At 44.0% G+C, this 17,106-nt stretch overlaps 1 protein-coding gene across 1 annotated transcript in view; it reads left to right on the forward strand.

Annotated features, from left to right (window-relative positions):
* gpc3 (glypican 3) overlaps window positions 1–15,707 on the forward strand; it is a 98,932-nt gene extending 83,225 nt beyond the window's left edge. Inside the window, exons 7-8 of the mRNA XM_022751912.1 lie at window positions 1,066–1,252; window positions 13,962–15,707. Coding sequence (XP_022607633.1) covers window positions 1,066–1,252; window positions 13,962–14,137 — 363 coding nt within the window. The 3' untranslated portion in view covers window positions 14,138–15,707. The remainder of the gene's footprint in view (window positions 1–1,065; window positions 1,253–13,961) is intronic.
* Window positions 15,708–17,106: the final 1,399 nt, after the last annotated feature.

Here is a 17,106-nt window from a genome sequence, read left to right on the forward strand (position 1 = left end):
GGTTTTCTTGCTTTGAAGTTGTCATGTTTCACTCAATTTTAGTAATTGAATGTATAAAGTTTGCTATTTCCGTTCCTTTTATTTTTGGTCTTGAGGAATTCAAAGATATTTTAATGAAATTAAGTTTAACAGCTCTTTGACATTTTTTTTATTATTTATGCGTTGATTAGTTTGCCACAGTTGTCAATAAACACATGTGGTATGTGTTGCACAACCCATTATGAGCTTCTGTAAATCACTTGGTAAAATATCGGAGTCAAACAACAACTGCTTTTACAGCCCAGAGGTCAAACTGCATTAAGATTCTGTTACACATGATATTATAATCTGTTAAAACTCTTCTGCTTGTTTTTCAGCTTGTGTTGCATGGTTAAACTTTCTTTGTGTTGTTATCTGTTTTTTTTTTTAGAAATGCTCAAGCTGTGTGTTTTGATTTGTTTCATCTGTAACATTTGATGCTGCCATCTTGACCCGATCTCTCTCACAAAACAGGTTTCCCATCTTTATTTAAATGGTTAAATAAGACTTTAAAAAAATAGAAAAAGTCAGAATATTACATTAACATCAAGTTTTCTTTCATCCAGCTTTCCAATTTTAGATCTTGAGGCCTTGATGTCCACCGGGGCCGAGTGTGTTGTATGGTATTATTGTATCCCTGTTGCCCTGAGACAACCACTCAAGACAATGTTGTTTGCCAGTAACAACACAATCAGACCGGTCTGCTTACCCCACTGTTTCTTTTTCTACCAGTAAATTACATGGAGCCACCTCCAGCCACATCCCTTTGGATGAATCACGTTTGGACAAAAATAACAAAACTGGCACTGATAACAAAACTGTTCCTGCCTGGTGATTATAATTAGAGTTGGGTAAATACCAGCACTTTTAGACCTCACTGAGTTTTTGTCTGGAATTCCCCTCATGCTGTTATAATCATATACTACACACGCAGATCAAGAGACAGCCCTCATTTAGCTTCACAGCTTTGTTAAACCATTAATGCACAAAGGCACATTTTTGCATTTTAATGTCATTACCTTTAACCACTTCCCGTTTGTCCCACAGTTACTACGTCTTGTGGTATCTGAGAAGCGCTGGAAAGCCCGGTCGCGTGGCGGCGGTGGAGTGGATGGGTGGAGCGATGAAGGAGAAGAGGGATTCGAGAGCGGCGACTGCGACGATGAAGACGAGTGCACCGGGGTGTCAGGGCTGGGGCCGCCACTGAGACGCAAGCGGTTGCGCATCTTTGCAGGTTAGACACACACATTCGAACTGGATCTGAAGATCAACTTTAACTGCAACGTGTGTTGTTTCAAATAAAGGGCTGCATCCACATTGATAACTTCAAGTTACCTTAAATTGCATTTATGAGGTGGGCTGTGAAAAAATGTTGACATTTAGGCCTACTAACCAAATTGGAGCTATTTACTTTAAAACTGTTGTGTGTATGAATAGATCTGGCTTCTTCTGCAGTGAGTCAGAGCGATCACAGTCCAAACACAGGCAGTGGGCGCTGCAGAGAGGTGTTTACATGACTACTGTACATGCTGACACCACCGTGACACTATGCTGCAGGAGATGTGAGACTTCCTCAGGTAGCCGCCTCACCTCAACCTCTTGACCTCTCCGCCGTCAATCCCGTGAAATATGTCAGACGTGCGCTCTGAAAGCCAAACAAAGAACAAATGAAGCTACAAACTGTTGGAAGAAAAGAAACCAAACAGAAAAAAAATGGAGAAAACAGACAGGGAGCAGGAACAAGGGGGTTCGATACGCAGACACAAAGCCAGCGCAGCTGAGCAAACACGGCAGTGGGAGTAGTCCTCCTGTCGGGGGTGTTGTGGCAGAGAGTTGGGTTCGTCGGGCAGGGAGCTGGAGCAGGGACCTGGGGTTAGAACAGGAATCCTGCAGGGCCATCACTTCCAGCAGGCTGGGCCGTGAGAGTCTGATGCCCTCTCTTACTCGCGCCTGTTAGCCTGACTGTACGGCTCTTGTCTGGTTTACAAGCTGCAGAGGGACGACACTGCGGGAAAGCAAAGCTCTCTTTACGGTCTGACTTCAACCTCAATCTAAGTCCCCTTCAATTTTCTCTTATCTCGTCTGTGAATTAGCAGATTAGATGTTTGTGTTGTAAGTGTGTGTGTGCTCCTAACATGAGTGTGTGAGTGCATCTGCAGGCACATATACGTCTGTTTGTGCCTGTTTGTACATGAGCCAGTAATGTTTGCAGACCTCGGAGACTCGCTGCTCATTGGCAGATACACAGATAGCTGCTGATAGCCTGTGATGACCCAGCAAAATGCTGACCTAAGCACGGCCGCTCAGCCCATTTTGGTCAAACAGGGGACTGGAGTTCAAAGGTCAACCTGCAGAGTATGAGGCCTAATGGGCTGACTGTCTGTGCTCTGCTGCTCCGAGATGGACGAGGCGGATCTGCTTTCACAAAGCCTGCAGCGGGGCAATAGTGTAGCGCGCATGCACACACACACATACACACATGTACACATGTACACACACACATACACACACAGAAGAGTTGGGGAAAGGTGACAGAAGCCACAACAACAAAGTGCAGACAGGACAGAGGCAGGGCCGAGACCCCCACACAGCCCGGCTGTCAACCGGCTGACCACACAGAGGATGTTCCCAAACGTGCGTAATGATTGATCTGTCGTCGCTCATTCTCCACATGGATTCCATAACCTTCTGATCACTAATGCTACTCACCCTCAACACACACACACACAGACACACACACACACTTCCCCTCCTGACCAATCAAACCTCCCGCCGCACATTCCCCAGAGCATTCCAGGCCAGGAGAGCTATTCCAGGACAGCCCCCCCACCCCAGCCCCCACCCCCCTCTCCAAAGCCAGACTAACAGCCATGCACTGGACTGGTTACAGCTTACACACAGACACAATCTTTCCTGTGACCTCTCTGGTGATCATATATCACCAGCTTTAATTGCTAAATTATTTAAGGCTTGTTTGATTTGAGTGGTGGGAGATCTGTGGCATTCTAGTGTTTGGCTAACAACTTATCCCGTCGACCACCATCCTACCAGCTATAATCAATTACATCTTCACACGTGATGGATAAAAAACACATGATAAGATACTAGTGATGGTCAGATGATCAAATATTTGTCTTAAGTCATTTGCTGCACATTGTCTGAAGCAAGCCAGTGTGAGTGGATTATTATGGCATAATGTTGGATGGTAAACTGTAGAGTGAGAGTAGCCAGTTTTGCATGGCAGTTTTGTGCAAAAAAGGAGCGATTTTTAAAAAAAATTTTATTAGAAAAGGCGGCGAAACACAAGTGCGAATAAGTGCAAATAAAGCTTTCTCTGTTTTCTCCTGTCATTCCAAGTAAATTTGATGATGGAAAAGGGTGTTTCCGTTACAATTGTGCGAAAACATTGCTTTGTTGAATGACCACCATATGTGAGTGTACACACGTGTTACTATTACTCGCTTTTAAGTTTGCTATTTCAAACTGTGCATTAAGCAGGTCAATGGAAACACACCTATGACACAAGTGGAGAAAAGTCATAAAGTGGGTTTGTCTGTCTGTGTAGTTTTTTCTTTTTAATGCTGTATTCTGTGATGCCACATGACTGTCTGTTGCCCATGATGAGGGCTCACCTGCGTTTCTGTGCTTTCATGCACACCTGGCCTCAGACTGTACGGCCTCTGTGAGAAACTAAGAACCTGCCACCATCTCCTCACAGACCTGCTCACAGATTTCTCTCAAAGCCTCTCTTCATTCACTTGTCCTCACTTCATTTTTCTTCGCCCTGCTGTCACTTCAAATTTGTACTGCAGTGTTTTCAGACTACAGCCGCACAAGAGCACCGACAAATACTGAGTAATTTACTGTATGAAGTCTTCCCTTGTGAAACTGAACACCTGCCAGTGAGGTGAATCATTTGTTTCCAGCTGTGTTTCAACTCTTGTAGTTTTGGGAAAATAAATGGCAACACGGTGGAACAGTCAATCACTGCGCTGGTTTCAAGGTAATGTCCAAGTTCTTGAAACAAAATGATTCACATTGAGAAAAGGTGGAATTAATCCACAGAAATGTCTCTTTCTATAACAGGAGTTCACCACTCAATTTTAAAACCACTTATAAAGATGGCTATTTAACAGCTAACTGCTAGACCAAATAATGTGTTAAAATGGCTTTTTGATGCCGTTTGGAAACATTCAGCAGTCTGAAAGCCAACAGACGGTGGGCTCTGTCACAGCAGAGCGGCCCACAGCAGAAGAGCCTCGTGTGTTTTCTCGCTGAGCTGGATGGGCCTTTGCTGTGCGCCGTACCTCACCATGCTCAGCAGGAGCCGTGTGAATGGACCTGTTGTTATGCTCCTGCGCTCAGACGTTTAGTCACTGTAAGCACTCTGGAGGAAAGCTGTTTCTTTTTTCTTTCTAAGCTCATGAGCGTTTTATCATCACCAGGGGTTAGCAAAAATACAAAGTAGAAATATTCCTGTAATGTGAAACATGCAGCTTACGATGAGAGGCTGGGCTGGGCTCACCTTTCAGGTCTGCTACAAATTTTGTGGCTGGAACAAAGGAGCGAGTACAAGAAAGAAGGAGGTGATGAAAGAATGCAGGGAAAGAACAGAAAGAGACAAAAACACCTTTGATAACTCTAAAGGTTGATACAGTGGGAAACCTAAACATTCTTTACTCTTTATGTGGGTCGAATTAACAGCCGTACGTGCTGCCAATACGAGAGCCTGGTATGTTAATTAACTGCAGCTGTGACCCCTGACCCTCGGCACCTGATAGGTGAGTCACACGGCGCCGGTCCTCCGCAGTAGTGTTTGCCACATGTCTTCATCAAAGTAGCCATAATCCAGACACTGTTGACATTAGCTCTGGCAGCTCTGGATACGTCCGCCATGTATGCCGTTTCCTCCTTGTTTAAGCTCCATATAGTTTCATAGAGCTGATTATCTGAGCTACTGCGCTCATGAATGTGCACCCGGTTAGAGAGTCGTCCACATGTGGTTGCCAGTTAGAGGGCCTGCGTGCCACAGTGTGTTAGCGTGAGACAGACGGAGACGGGCTCAGACGTTGCAGATGTGCGAGGATGAGTGCAGGTGTTGGAATGAAGGAGGAATCTGGGTGCCCACCTGGCCTGAGTCTTCTATGGTTTTCAACAGCAGAAAGAGCCGGATGATACCGAGGCACAAGAACACGCAGACTTCACCAGAGTATCACTGTTTGAGGCCTACCGCCATCAGGACATCATCTATCAAAACGTATCTCTCTATCATCAGAATTACTTACGGATCAGCTATGTTGCTATCAAAGGTCCAGAGCTGAGTCACGTGATCTGGACTCCAGTCTAACGACAGTCATAGTTGTGTTAACTTGGGGCTTGACTTGAATGACATTTTATTTTTGGCTAGGCGAGCAGCAAGTCTCTGTGGATGGCAATGTCTTAGGACAGTTTATCATGACATAATGAATTGGGCTAATATCTGCTGACCCGCTGCTTTGGACAAAAGCATCTCAACAAATATCGATAATCATGATGACTTTGGTGGTCCCTCAGCCTTTAGTGCTAATTAAGGTAAAATAAGATAATCCTTTATTAGTCCCGCAGTGGGAAAATTTGCAGTGTTACAGCAGCAAAGTGGACAGTACAAAACAAATGCAAAATGAAAATATTTTGCTGCTAATAATACAAAAAAAATTACAAAAGATAAACAATAGATAAATAATAAAGTATAGCAATGTTGTATGTACAGATAGATATTATTTATATGTTACAATGTGTCAGAAATAGCTGCATATAAGGAATGTTGCACAGTTGGTGTGTGTTAATTATTGCTCATGGCGAATTTGTCAGCCTTTAGTGTGTCTAATTAGCAAATGTTAGCATGCTAAGACGCTAAAGTAAGATGGTGAACATAGTAGTGCTCAACATCAGCATATTAGCATTGTCGCTGTGAGCATGTTAGCATGCTGATGTTATTATTTAGCTTAAAGCAGCGCGGGGCCTTTTATTTTACGCCAACTGAAATCACAAACATTACAATCAAAACTCTTTTAAATATCTTCAACACTGAAAAGCTTTGGTTGTGATAACATATATTGATTTCTGCAATCAGTCTGTTTTGCTATGAAACAGCGTAATTATGATGTATTTTTTTTCCAGAGAAACAAAAGAGATGCAGATAAAAGAACAGATGTTGTTGCTCAGTCTGCAGACACACTGAAAATCAAAATCCTCATTCCAGAAGAAATTAAAAAAAAAAAACCTACTCTCATCCTTGGCTGACGATCTAATCATTCTTTAGCCAAGTGGGATCTGTTTATGTTCTAGATGATTAATGGTGAACTTAAAACTGTTTTCCAAAATGGATAATATTTCTGGAGAAGTCTTTCAATTGTTCAAATTTTAACAACCATGAGGTAGAGGATGTGTTGAAAGGTTGGGTGGTGTTAATGGTGGAAAGCCTGATAAAGTGTAACACACTGGACGTGTTCTGACCCAATGTTCTCTACCTCCATCCCTCCCCGAGCTTATAAACAACCTCTGTAAATTCAGCCAATCCTCCTCCTTCCCCACCTCCACCACGCCCCTCACAAAAATAATGAAGCTTGCCACCATCTGTGTAAACAGGCTTGGCTAGTAAGAGCTGCAGTCTCTCACTCTTGTTCTTGCTGGAGCCAGCCACAGGGCCGTGTGTGTCGCCAGCTCTGGGGCTGAATGTGGTGGCAGTGGAGGGGAAGATGGGAAAGGAAAGGGAAAGGAGGGAGGAGAAGAACAGGGGGATGAAGTTACCCTCTTATTGGACCCTTGTTGGTCTTCCGCCATGGAGCTTTCTCAAATCAATCCAGGGATAAAACCCTTAAGATTAGCCAGAAGGCAGGAAGAAGAGCCCTGGTTTTAATTTCTGTGGATACAAGCGCACAGAGCCGACTGGGTTCTCATCATCTACACGAGGGGGCCCACCAGCGTTTGATTCATTTTGTAGGCCTATGCATTTTTCTGTGTTTGTGTGTGCCTCTCAGAAAAGCGTTTGTTTGCTCAAGAGCTTTATTTACATTCACAGGCACTTTTTGGACGCACTAAATTGATTCCAGGCCCGTTCCTGGGTCGTGTCCATCAGCTCAGCCACAGTCCACAAACACTCTGCACACAGCGGGACCATTCTCGAGGCCTGCAGCTCTGCTGCTGGCCGCCGCAGTGACACACAGCAGCCATTTTGTGGGAATGTCTTAAAAGCCTGGTTGAGGGGTTGAGTGGCTTGCATTTTACGCATTAACCCTCTACTCTCACCTGCACCTCCTAAATTCTCCCTCTATCCGTCTTCCTCTCCCTGCGGCCTGCTGTTTTTCTAGCCCATTCTTGAAAGCAGCTCAACAATGCAGCGAGCATTGCAGGAGTCCTGCTGTCGATAGACTCTGAGCTGTTGGAGGGAACCGCAGGCTGACCACTAAAAAGGCCTGAGATAGATAGTGGAACTGCTCAACAGGAGCTCTCTGTGTGTACAGTCAAAACCAGCCAAATTGTCACTCTTGGCTGTGTTTCTACTCTGACTCTCTATGACAGGAATGCAGGGAGACTTCTGCTTGTTTGTTGGCATGGACAACAAACACAACAACCACATGTCTCAATCTCAATCTGCGAGCTACATTTCCTTCACTGGACTGACTGCTGGACACCAGGAGGAGAATGTAAACAGATCTGTGTAGGATGTCAGCTTCCCTCATTATTAGAAGATAAAGATAGTATCCGAAGAATGTGTTCCTCAGAGGGGTCCCTGGCCAAGGACCAGGATGTCCCCCAGGCCAAACTCAAACATTGACCCACTGGTCATCAGGCTCGGCACCGTGCACGGCCGCTCCTGCCTCTCTCTCACCCTGATAAGAACCACCATTGTGCAATCTTCTCAGAAACACCCTTAAACGGCGCTCCCTGCCAACCTCTGACCCTCCGTCAGCACCGACCTCCGAGCTGCTGAAGTTCACAGGCCTCCTCTGTACGCAGCGGAGCTCCCCACACCCTGAACGAGCCCCTTGCCCTCAGCACAGAATCAACTCTTTGTACGTTTGATTTGTTATGGTTTATACCTCTCTTACTCACACACACACTTTCCGCCCTCACAGCGTCGGCGCTAAAAGGAATTCTCAGTGAAAATTTATGTCTCTGTTTCAAGCTTTTATTTCTCTTCAAGTTCCTTCTCTTTCTCCTCTCTGCGTTCATATTAACTGGAAATGGAGACTATAAATACTGTACATTGCAGTAAATTTAATTTGGACAGCACAGGGAGAGGGCAGTGGGTGCAACATGCTGGTCATCCCCTCACTGACACAACCTCCCCTCAGTGACCATGTTAATTAATAGGTGTTGACTTGCATTTGTCCCACAAACCTACAATTTAGAAAGTGTGTAGGAGGGTTGGTTTCCCCCTTTTGACAGCTGGGTGTATTCCTTTCTTATCAGAGCAGAGCACATATTCATGACCCAGTTCAGACTTTAGTTTTCCAGCTGTCTCTCTCTGTCTCTCTGTTGTTTTTATTCATCAGTGTTCTTGTTCTGTTTTCTGTTTTTCTAACCTTCATTTTGTCTCCTAACCCTCCTTTAATCACTTCTGTACCTTTCTTTTTAAACTGTACAGAACTCTGTTTATGTCCTCAGCTCTCTCTGGCATCACGTCTCTCTGTCTTACTCTCTTGCCCTCTGTGTGGGAGGGTCCCTCAGCCTAGAATAACAGTGAGTGTTGTGGAGGTTGGGAGGCCAGAGCAGCTCAGAGAGCAGTGCTGTTGCTAAGGCCCGGGGCAGGGCCTCCTCTGGGCGTCCCGTTTGTCTTGGCCCGACATTCCCAGCCTCTCCGAGCGCCCCTGTGGTCAGCCTGTGGGTGTGGAGGCAGACGGTCACATTCCCGCCAGCCCATGGACAGAAGCATCCCGCACTGCTCGCTCAGTTCCTTCCACAGCTCTCAATCAGCAATGTCCCGGGCCAAGTCACAAAAGTTACAGAATGTGACCAACAAGCCAATAATCACAATCCAGCTTCTTATCTGTTACCCTCTACAAGATACGACCCAATCAATCCAGCAGCTCCTATCATGTTTTTACAGAACCATTGTCTTCTTTGCAGCTGTAAGGGCGGCTCCTGACACAGGATTGCACACACACACATGCACACTCCCGCTCGATAATTTCTGAATTTGCTGAGTTTAATATTCAGGTGAATAGTTTGCTCTGTGGAGATGAGATGAGTGATAAAATATTTGCTTTACCTCGGAAACCATAATATCTTTTAAGCTGTTGAATCTTGAAAACCTAGATCAAATTTGACCAGCTTAAGTGTGTTATGTGCACACATCGTCTGCCAATGTAGCAGCAATCTAAACCATCTCTCCCGTTTCATAAGGAGCACCTGTGTTTGGAGACTTAACATTCCACATACTTATTTGACCAAAAAAAGACCTTTGTGCATAGCACACATGTACTGAATAAACTGTACTGGACCATGAAGGTACACACTCGCCAGAGGGGTTATAATAATGTGTCGACTGGCTACTGATGTGCACCTTCTCCTAAAAGCAGTTCAGCTGCGTTTAAGAAATGTTTACTGAAAATGCACGACAGAACAAATGAACTGTTTCCTGTGATTTTCTGTATCATGTAATCATCACCTGTAGTTGTGGTGTGCTGGAAAATGTGGCTTTCCACTCACTGTTGCAATTTTTCTGCATAGTTTGCTTGTTGTGACAACTGCCAGCTGTAAACGACAAGCCTCAGGCACCGAGCACTGCTGAAAACAGAACTCTAGACTCTCCCCCCTCCCCTCCCTCTTTCCCTGTTCTCCTCTGCTCAGACACACACACACACACACACACATATATACATATACATGCACACATACTCCAGCCACTGTTAAACTTGTAAGGGGGACCGAAACAAACATCCGCTCCCCCTGAAAACTTGTCTGGATTCATTTGTCTGTACTCCCGAGAACATAAAGTTAAAGCATGAATCCGTCCCCGGCTGTTGACTTGCATGTGACCGCCCTGCCTGCTCACTCTTAGTCCAGAGCCCTCAGTGTAACCAATCAATGGGTGGACTGTTGACCTCTCCCCTGGGTCGTAACTCGAGCTCATAAGGCCACGATAAAGCTAGCAGGGGTACGTTAGCAAGGTGGTGTCCTCTGAGGAGTGATAGTCTCAAAATGGAAGGTTTGAATGGATGAGCAGGAGGAGGGCTCGGCTCCGCTGAAAGCCACAAGGGCCCACATTGGTCACATTAATCACAGTCGGGATTGTGGCTCTATTTATAGCCAGGAGTTATCCATCTATTTGCCTAATTGTCCCTGCCTGTCCACTGTCCTGGCCCTCCCTGTAAAAAGGCCCCTAAAGGAAAAGGAAAAAGAAAAAGAAGCTGAATCTGGATTACTTCTGTCTGTGTTTTCCTCTCTTTCACTCTCACTCTGTCTGTACTTTCCTACACACACACAGGCACAGGTGTTCATCACTAATTATACCAGGATATTATTAGTCCCAGCCCTGAGTGGGAGTGTAGGGGATCTAAGTTTGCATAGTGTTCAGTCCCCATTGGGTTGTTTTTAAAGCCTGCAGAACAAGGCCCCTCTGTGGTGCTGCTCATGTCAAAGTGTTTAAACTAGCAAGAAAGACCCTTTTCTCCCCCTGGTTTGAGGGATTTTTTTCACAGCCTGAGACTTTTTTTCACTCACATTATTGCCGCTGTAAAGCACACCAACACAATGCTCTCCCACTTTGTCTCTCGCTTTTTCACAAACACACACAGGGACGGGCGCGCACACACCCCTCTCAATCATCTGCACACAAACACACAAATGCAGACGTGCATGCCCCCCGCCCTCCCTCTTATCCACAGTGTATATAAAAGCTGTATCGAATTGCACCTTGAGCTTAATTGGCTCGGCAGTACAGTGCGCTGCTGTCGACAGTGACAAATCGTTCTTTCAGAGCCCCAAAGAATGTCAGCCCACTGCCATGTCAGAGGACACAGGAGGAGAAAAAAGTTAATTGTCCCCTGGCCGCCATTCAAACGATGTCGTAACTGCAAAGAAATTCGTAGGAGATGCAGTTTGGGGCTTTGGAGGTTTATTTATTTGCCTCCTTCCTCTGTTTAACATGGTGCCTGGCAGCTGTGGGCACCAGGGACCCGGGAGAAAGGGCCCCGTTCTCTGTGTTTCTACTCAAGGAGACCAGGCCGAACCGCTAGTTGGACCCCTGGCTGCTCCCTCTGATCACACAGTGGCTCAGATCAGCCACTTCCTCCCACTGGATCACTCCCACTAGGGAGGACAGTACACAGATCAGACGAGACAGCTAATTGAATTTGGAGCTATCTGTTATTTTAGGAGCCCAGATGTGACTGTGTGTGTGTGTGTGTGTGTGTGTGTGCACGCACGCATGTGCGTGTGTGCGAGAGAGAAAGTAAGTGTATATGTGTACAGCCCCCGAGACGATGTGAAAGAGAAGTATGTCAGAAATGCACCAGTGTGTGTTCATGTGTGTGCGTCTGGAGAGGTGTTCTGCATCTGGCCTGACAGGGGACAGCTCAGCTCATAGTTGGCGTTCCTAACCACAGAGCTGCTTTATTACTGATATCCTCCTGCCCTCCCTCATAACTCAGCCTTCTTATTTCAGTCTCCCTCACAGCTTTGTGTCAGACAAAGCAGGATAGAATATGACACACACACACACACACACACACACATGGAGGAATAGCTCTGCTCAGCGTCAGTAGGAGAACAGCTGTGGATGCAGAGCAGTAAGACAAGTAAGTAAGAGCAGAGCAGCAGGTGACCATGAAATCACTGCAGCGAACAGAGCAGATGGAGAAGCAGGAGTAAAGCAGAATTCACATGGAAAACTAAAGAGCTGTTCGCTTTTCAAAACTTTCATTCATCCAACTATGGCTTTCTGGGCCCTTATTCAACAAAACCTCTGCCTCATATCCATATAATAAAACACACAGACACCTGGGAGTTTCCCAGGCTAACCACAGTCTACTGCTAACTAAACAGCCCCATTGGAACAAATGAGTTAAGTGCCTTGCTTGAGGGCACCTATACAGTAGTTGTGGGGAGGGAGAGGTGAAAGTTAAGGCTGATCGCCTGGTGGCAGTGGACGGTATCATCAGTGGTATACAGAGCAAAAGCCCACACCGATGTAATTCGCTCCACACTGTCCCTGAAGTCATTTGACTATTTTCACAAAGTGCCGGAGAACCTCACCGCAGACACGCAATTCCGTGTATGATTAACAACACAGTGAAAACAAGTGTTATCAACAAGTAAATATAGCTGCATGTGGGAGGGATTGAATTAATGTCTCCTGACAGTGCTGCCGCAGGACGCGTCTCTGCGTATGGTAAGAGAATTTTAGTCATGTGTGAGGGTTAGATTCACTCGACAGTCTAGACTCAGAGGTTTAACCCTTTTATCAGATCCAAGGGATATATTTTGTACTCAGAAAGCTACGAGTTTAGTTTTATTTTCTACATAGATACAATGTTTGACTTTCATCCATTTGTCTACTGATTCTACATGAGGATTCATTTTGTTTTTACGTGTATAAAGTCCAAGAAGCTAGCTCGTTTTATGAAAACTTGAAGAAATACAGAGGCCAAGTACTTAATCAGTTTCACATGCAGTACTGTACTATACTAAGTTTCTCTTCAAGATAAAAAAAAAATCACCTTTAGAAGAACAAAGGAGAAAAGGTTTATTACAACTGGAGTAGTTCAATATTTTGGAAAAACAGTTTTTAATTTTCTATCCTTATGTTATATGAGAACATTGATACCACTCTTGTGTCTGGTCAGCTAATTAGCCTAGCTTAGCATGATAGAAACATGCTAGCCTAACTCTGTCAAAAGTTCTAAAATATGCCCACCATCACCTAATAATCTCACAAATGAGCTCATTATATGTCATTTGTTTAATCCATACACAAACCAAAATGTAAAACATCAACAATTTCTATGATGTTCACCAAGCAATAGTTGCAGCACATAACTTTCTATAAACCAACATATTGATATTTTTATATTACTTTAGCAGACCAATGAAAGAAACAAGCTAAAACATGTTAATTTACTTCAAAGGTGCTGGTGGGTGTGTTTTTGAACCCTGGAGGGAGCTAGGCTATTTCCCACTGCTTCCAGTATTTATGCTAAGCTAAGCTAACTGGCTAAGGCTCCGTGATTAATGTACAGGCACAAGAGTGGTATAGTTATATCTGCTTGTCTAACCCTTTCAGTAAGGATACAGTTTATTAAAACGTCTAAGTATTCCTTAAAGATGCACAATGGTATACAACTTCAAATGCTCGTCCTCAGGGCAAAGATAAGTTAGCTGGTCATATTTTGTATGTAGTATCTCCAGGCAAAAGACTACAAATCCACCCCCACCCCCATGCCTAAAACAAAGCCAGTGATCTGTAAAACTAAAACAAATTTCCCTCTTTATTTTTTTTTTAAAACAATGAAGTTATATTCTGAAGACAGATGACATACATCGATCAGACATTTTGGTTGTTACAGATTTTGAGACATGACCTCACACAGTTTCTGTGGTTTTTATTTTTATTTTTGTGCTTTCAGCATCTCACCACTTAAATAGACATTTCAACACTCAGTTTAAATATATGTGTGTGTGGTTTAGCATGTGTCTGCAACAATAACATGCGACATCTGGTTACATGTTGAGCTTGGATTTCTCATTCACCCAATGTAACATTGTTTTTACAGCTGTGTAAGACATCATGCAAAAGGAGGACAGACATACCACACGTGTTTTTCAGCTTTTGCGACAGTGTTTGTTCTAATTGTCTCCATCCTTCTTCCTGCTTCTCTCATATTTTTCATTCTTTGCCTCCTCCCACTATCTCCTGTCCATCTCCTCCGTCTCCATCTCTGTCTCCGTCTTCCTCTCAGACCTTGCTGATAACCTGGCAATGGACGACTTCACCTTCCAGGAGCAGCTGCTGACCCCTCGGTTGGCTACAGCCGGTGTCGGAGGCGTCTCCTCACCTGCGGCTCCACTCTGGAGGAGCTATCTGGTCCCGACGCTCCCTATGACGCTTGCTCTGATCCTGATTTGTCACCACTGACCAGTGAACTCACGCTCTCACTCTCCCATCACCTCTTTACCTTAGGATTCAATACAAACTCTGTGGAAAAAACGTTCTGGTTCCTGATGTAAAGTGCAGTGGGTCATCAAAGGAAGCATGAGCAACAGAAAATGCTACATTTCTCGTTATCTGTCTCAAAAAGAACTTGTTTTGTTTTATTAAAAATCACTGGATGTTCTCAACAAACCTATTAAAGCACACCAGATAAACCCATTGTGTAAATAAGAAACCTGCCCTCTGGTCTACTCCCACTATGGTTGTTACAACTTTTGTGCTCTTGCCTCACCTCCACTTTGCTCTCATACTGATCCCCATCTTTAGTCAGCTTTGTCATAGCCTTACAAGTGCGGAGCCACTTGGAAAACAGACACACAAATGACCCTTTTAAAATGTTTCCACACCAGTCTGCAACAAGTTACTGCCCTGCAGGAACAAGCTGGAGGAAGAGGAACGCTGTCAGGAACAGACCTCAGCTGGTTGCTGGTTTTAGCGAACACCTTATACCAGAAGGCTGAGGTGAAACCTACATTTAAAGATGCACTGTACCTTCAAATGCTCTGTTGCCACTTAAATCCCCTTCTTCCTCTCTCATTGTTTGTGTCCTAGTGATAGCTATGTTATTTCAGACTGATCCCCTCAGCTGTCAGTGTTTGCTTTATTATGTAACGCTGATGATTTTCTAAACAGTAACAGCCCTATGATCAATCAAAGACTCAAGGGCTATCAACAGAGTCTCCAAATCAGCCTGATAACTGTACAGATGTATGTGTCTCTGTGTTGGTGCCATGTTTACAAAAATATGTTGATTTACAATATTGACATATTTCACAAGAAATGTGGTTTGTGGACTGAATTATTGGCTGGACTGTGAAGCATTGCTGCATTTCTAGCTTATTCTTTAGCACTGTGGGTAAAGCGAGGAGTAATGTGAAATATAAATATGTGTAAAAAATATGTGTAAATTGATTTGTTATGTTGGATTGCACTGGGCTCATACATTCTAAAATTCTTACCTTTGTATTGAATTATTTGTCTTTGGATGTTTTATTTAAACCAGAAGTCAGATTTTTTTAATTGTTTGTTTAATTTTGTTTGATTTTAAAAAAGGAAATGTGGTGAAAACTGGATTCCAGCTCCCTTGTTGTTGAGAATGGGGGACATGTGATGGATGTGTGGAAAGACACTAATTAAAAGCTGGAAATGTGTCTGCTGCTGCCACCCAGCTGACTTCACAGCTGTGAGTGTTGACTGTACTCACTCCAGACTATTTGACTTGTCATATCAGGTGAAGCACAGCCGTAACTAATAACAGTAACAATGGCTCTGTTCCATGTATGTATGCCAGCAAGTCATGTCCGTGGTCCAGCATGCAGAGCACCGGGGTCCTGACACTGGAACACATAAACAGAATGCAGCCCTAATTAATGTTATTAGTTAGAGAGAGGTCTGTTGTGACCTGTCATCCAGGCCGATGGCAGAGCCAGGAATGGAGGTCGATACAAACAAAGCAGCATGTGAGATGAAGTTGAATGTTGATGGAGAAGGTATAGTGTAAAATAAACTAAACATGTTTTACTGTTCTGTGGTGATGTGTCTATATGTGTGGATATTAACAAAATTAGAGTTGGTTGTTTTAGTTGTTTTGAAAGACATGAGTTTATTTTTTATTCAGTGTTTTTCCCATGAGATCGAGTCTTTGGTCGAGAGTGTATTTAACCAAGTCATAACATTTCAAACATATCTTTGACTTATATCAACTGCATCCTGCAGGACAGATCCAAGCTGTAACCCCATCCAACAACCCCACCCCTACCCCCAGCCCCCAACTGTTGTCAGACTTTGATTATTGCTGTAACAAAACAGGACCAGTGCAGGCTTCTGATCTGACTCATCATAGGACATCAGGTTTTGGTGTCAGTTCCTCACAATCAAAAGACCAAATACTTCTCCCCTGCAAAGCTTTCAGCAGACAGGGAGTGATTCCATTGTAAACACAATACATGCCAGTTTGTTTACGAACAGCAGCCACAGTAGACCAGATTGAAATGCAGCATGCTTTGGGTAAGGGGCATGACTTTTGCTTTTTCTCCAATAGAAAAACTCTCTTTTATGCTTTCTCTGCTTCTCTCTGCTCTTGCATATAATCCACAGTTGTAGTAATTGGTAAAGGCCAGGTCCTGTGCCACTCCCTGCTTAGATTTTGCTTCACTAGGCTTCACTTCTTAATCTGTTGTCCTATAGTTTTCTCTTTCATTTTTTTCTCTGGAGTCTCTTGTACAAATTCCTTGATACAGGAGAGCAAAATTTTAACACCAACGTTTTAAGCAAGATCAAACAACAATTAGTACATTAAAAGGTCAGAGTTAAACTCCTTTTCAAGTAGAAATCAATGACTGTATACGAAGATGGTCGTCGCGGAAAAATGAAGCTTTATGAGCGCTGCCATCTTGTGCTAGTGATGTAATTTTGAGCCAGAGTCTGCGGGGGAGTGATCAGAGGGTGGAGCCTCAGTATAGTAGAGTTAATCACAGCTGAAGGATAAGTCAACAAGAAATCAGCTAATATGAACACAGGGTCAAGCTAAATGACTTAGGTGAAATGAAACTACAATTTAGTGCAATTAGCGGGCTAGTTTAACACTAGAATATTGATGGAATGAGAAAATACATTGTTTGACTGATGCTTTTAAAAGCTAGCTTTGGCTCTCTTATGCCTCACGTTCTCTGGGGTTGTCCGGCGTCCTTCTGGGAAATGTTTTGAGGTAGGAGTGAACAAGGTAGGCCAAAGAAAACTGGGTAAAACAAGAACAAAAATGAGAGATAAAATAATTTCAGGAGCACCTTGGATGTCGAATATTTAGGTATTCAGGGTGGAGTTGTCCTTTAAGAGCAAGGAAAAATAACAGAGAAAATGAATGGTTTACCACGGAGGTTATGAATAGGACACAC

Source organism: Seriola dumerili, unplaced genomic scaffold (genome assembly GCF_002260705.1).
Source record: "Seriola dumerili isolate Sdu_G_001 unplaced genomic scaffold, Sdu_1.0 BDQW01000161.1, whole genome shotgun sequence".
Classification (NCBI taxonomy): domain Eukaryota; kingdom Metazoa; phylum Chordata; class Actinopteri; order Carangiformes; family Carangidae; genus Seriola; species Seriola dumerili.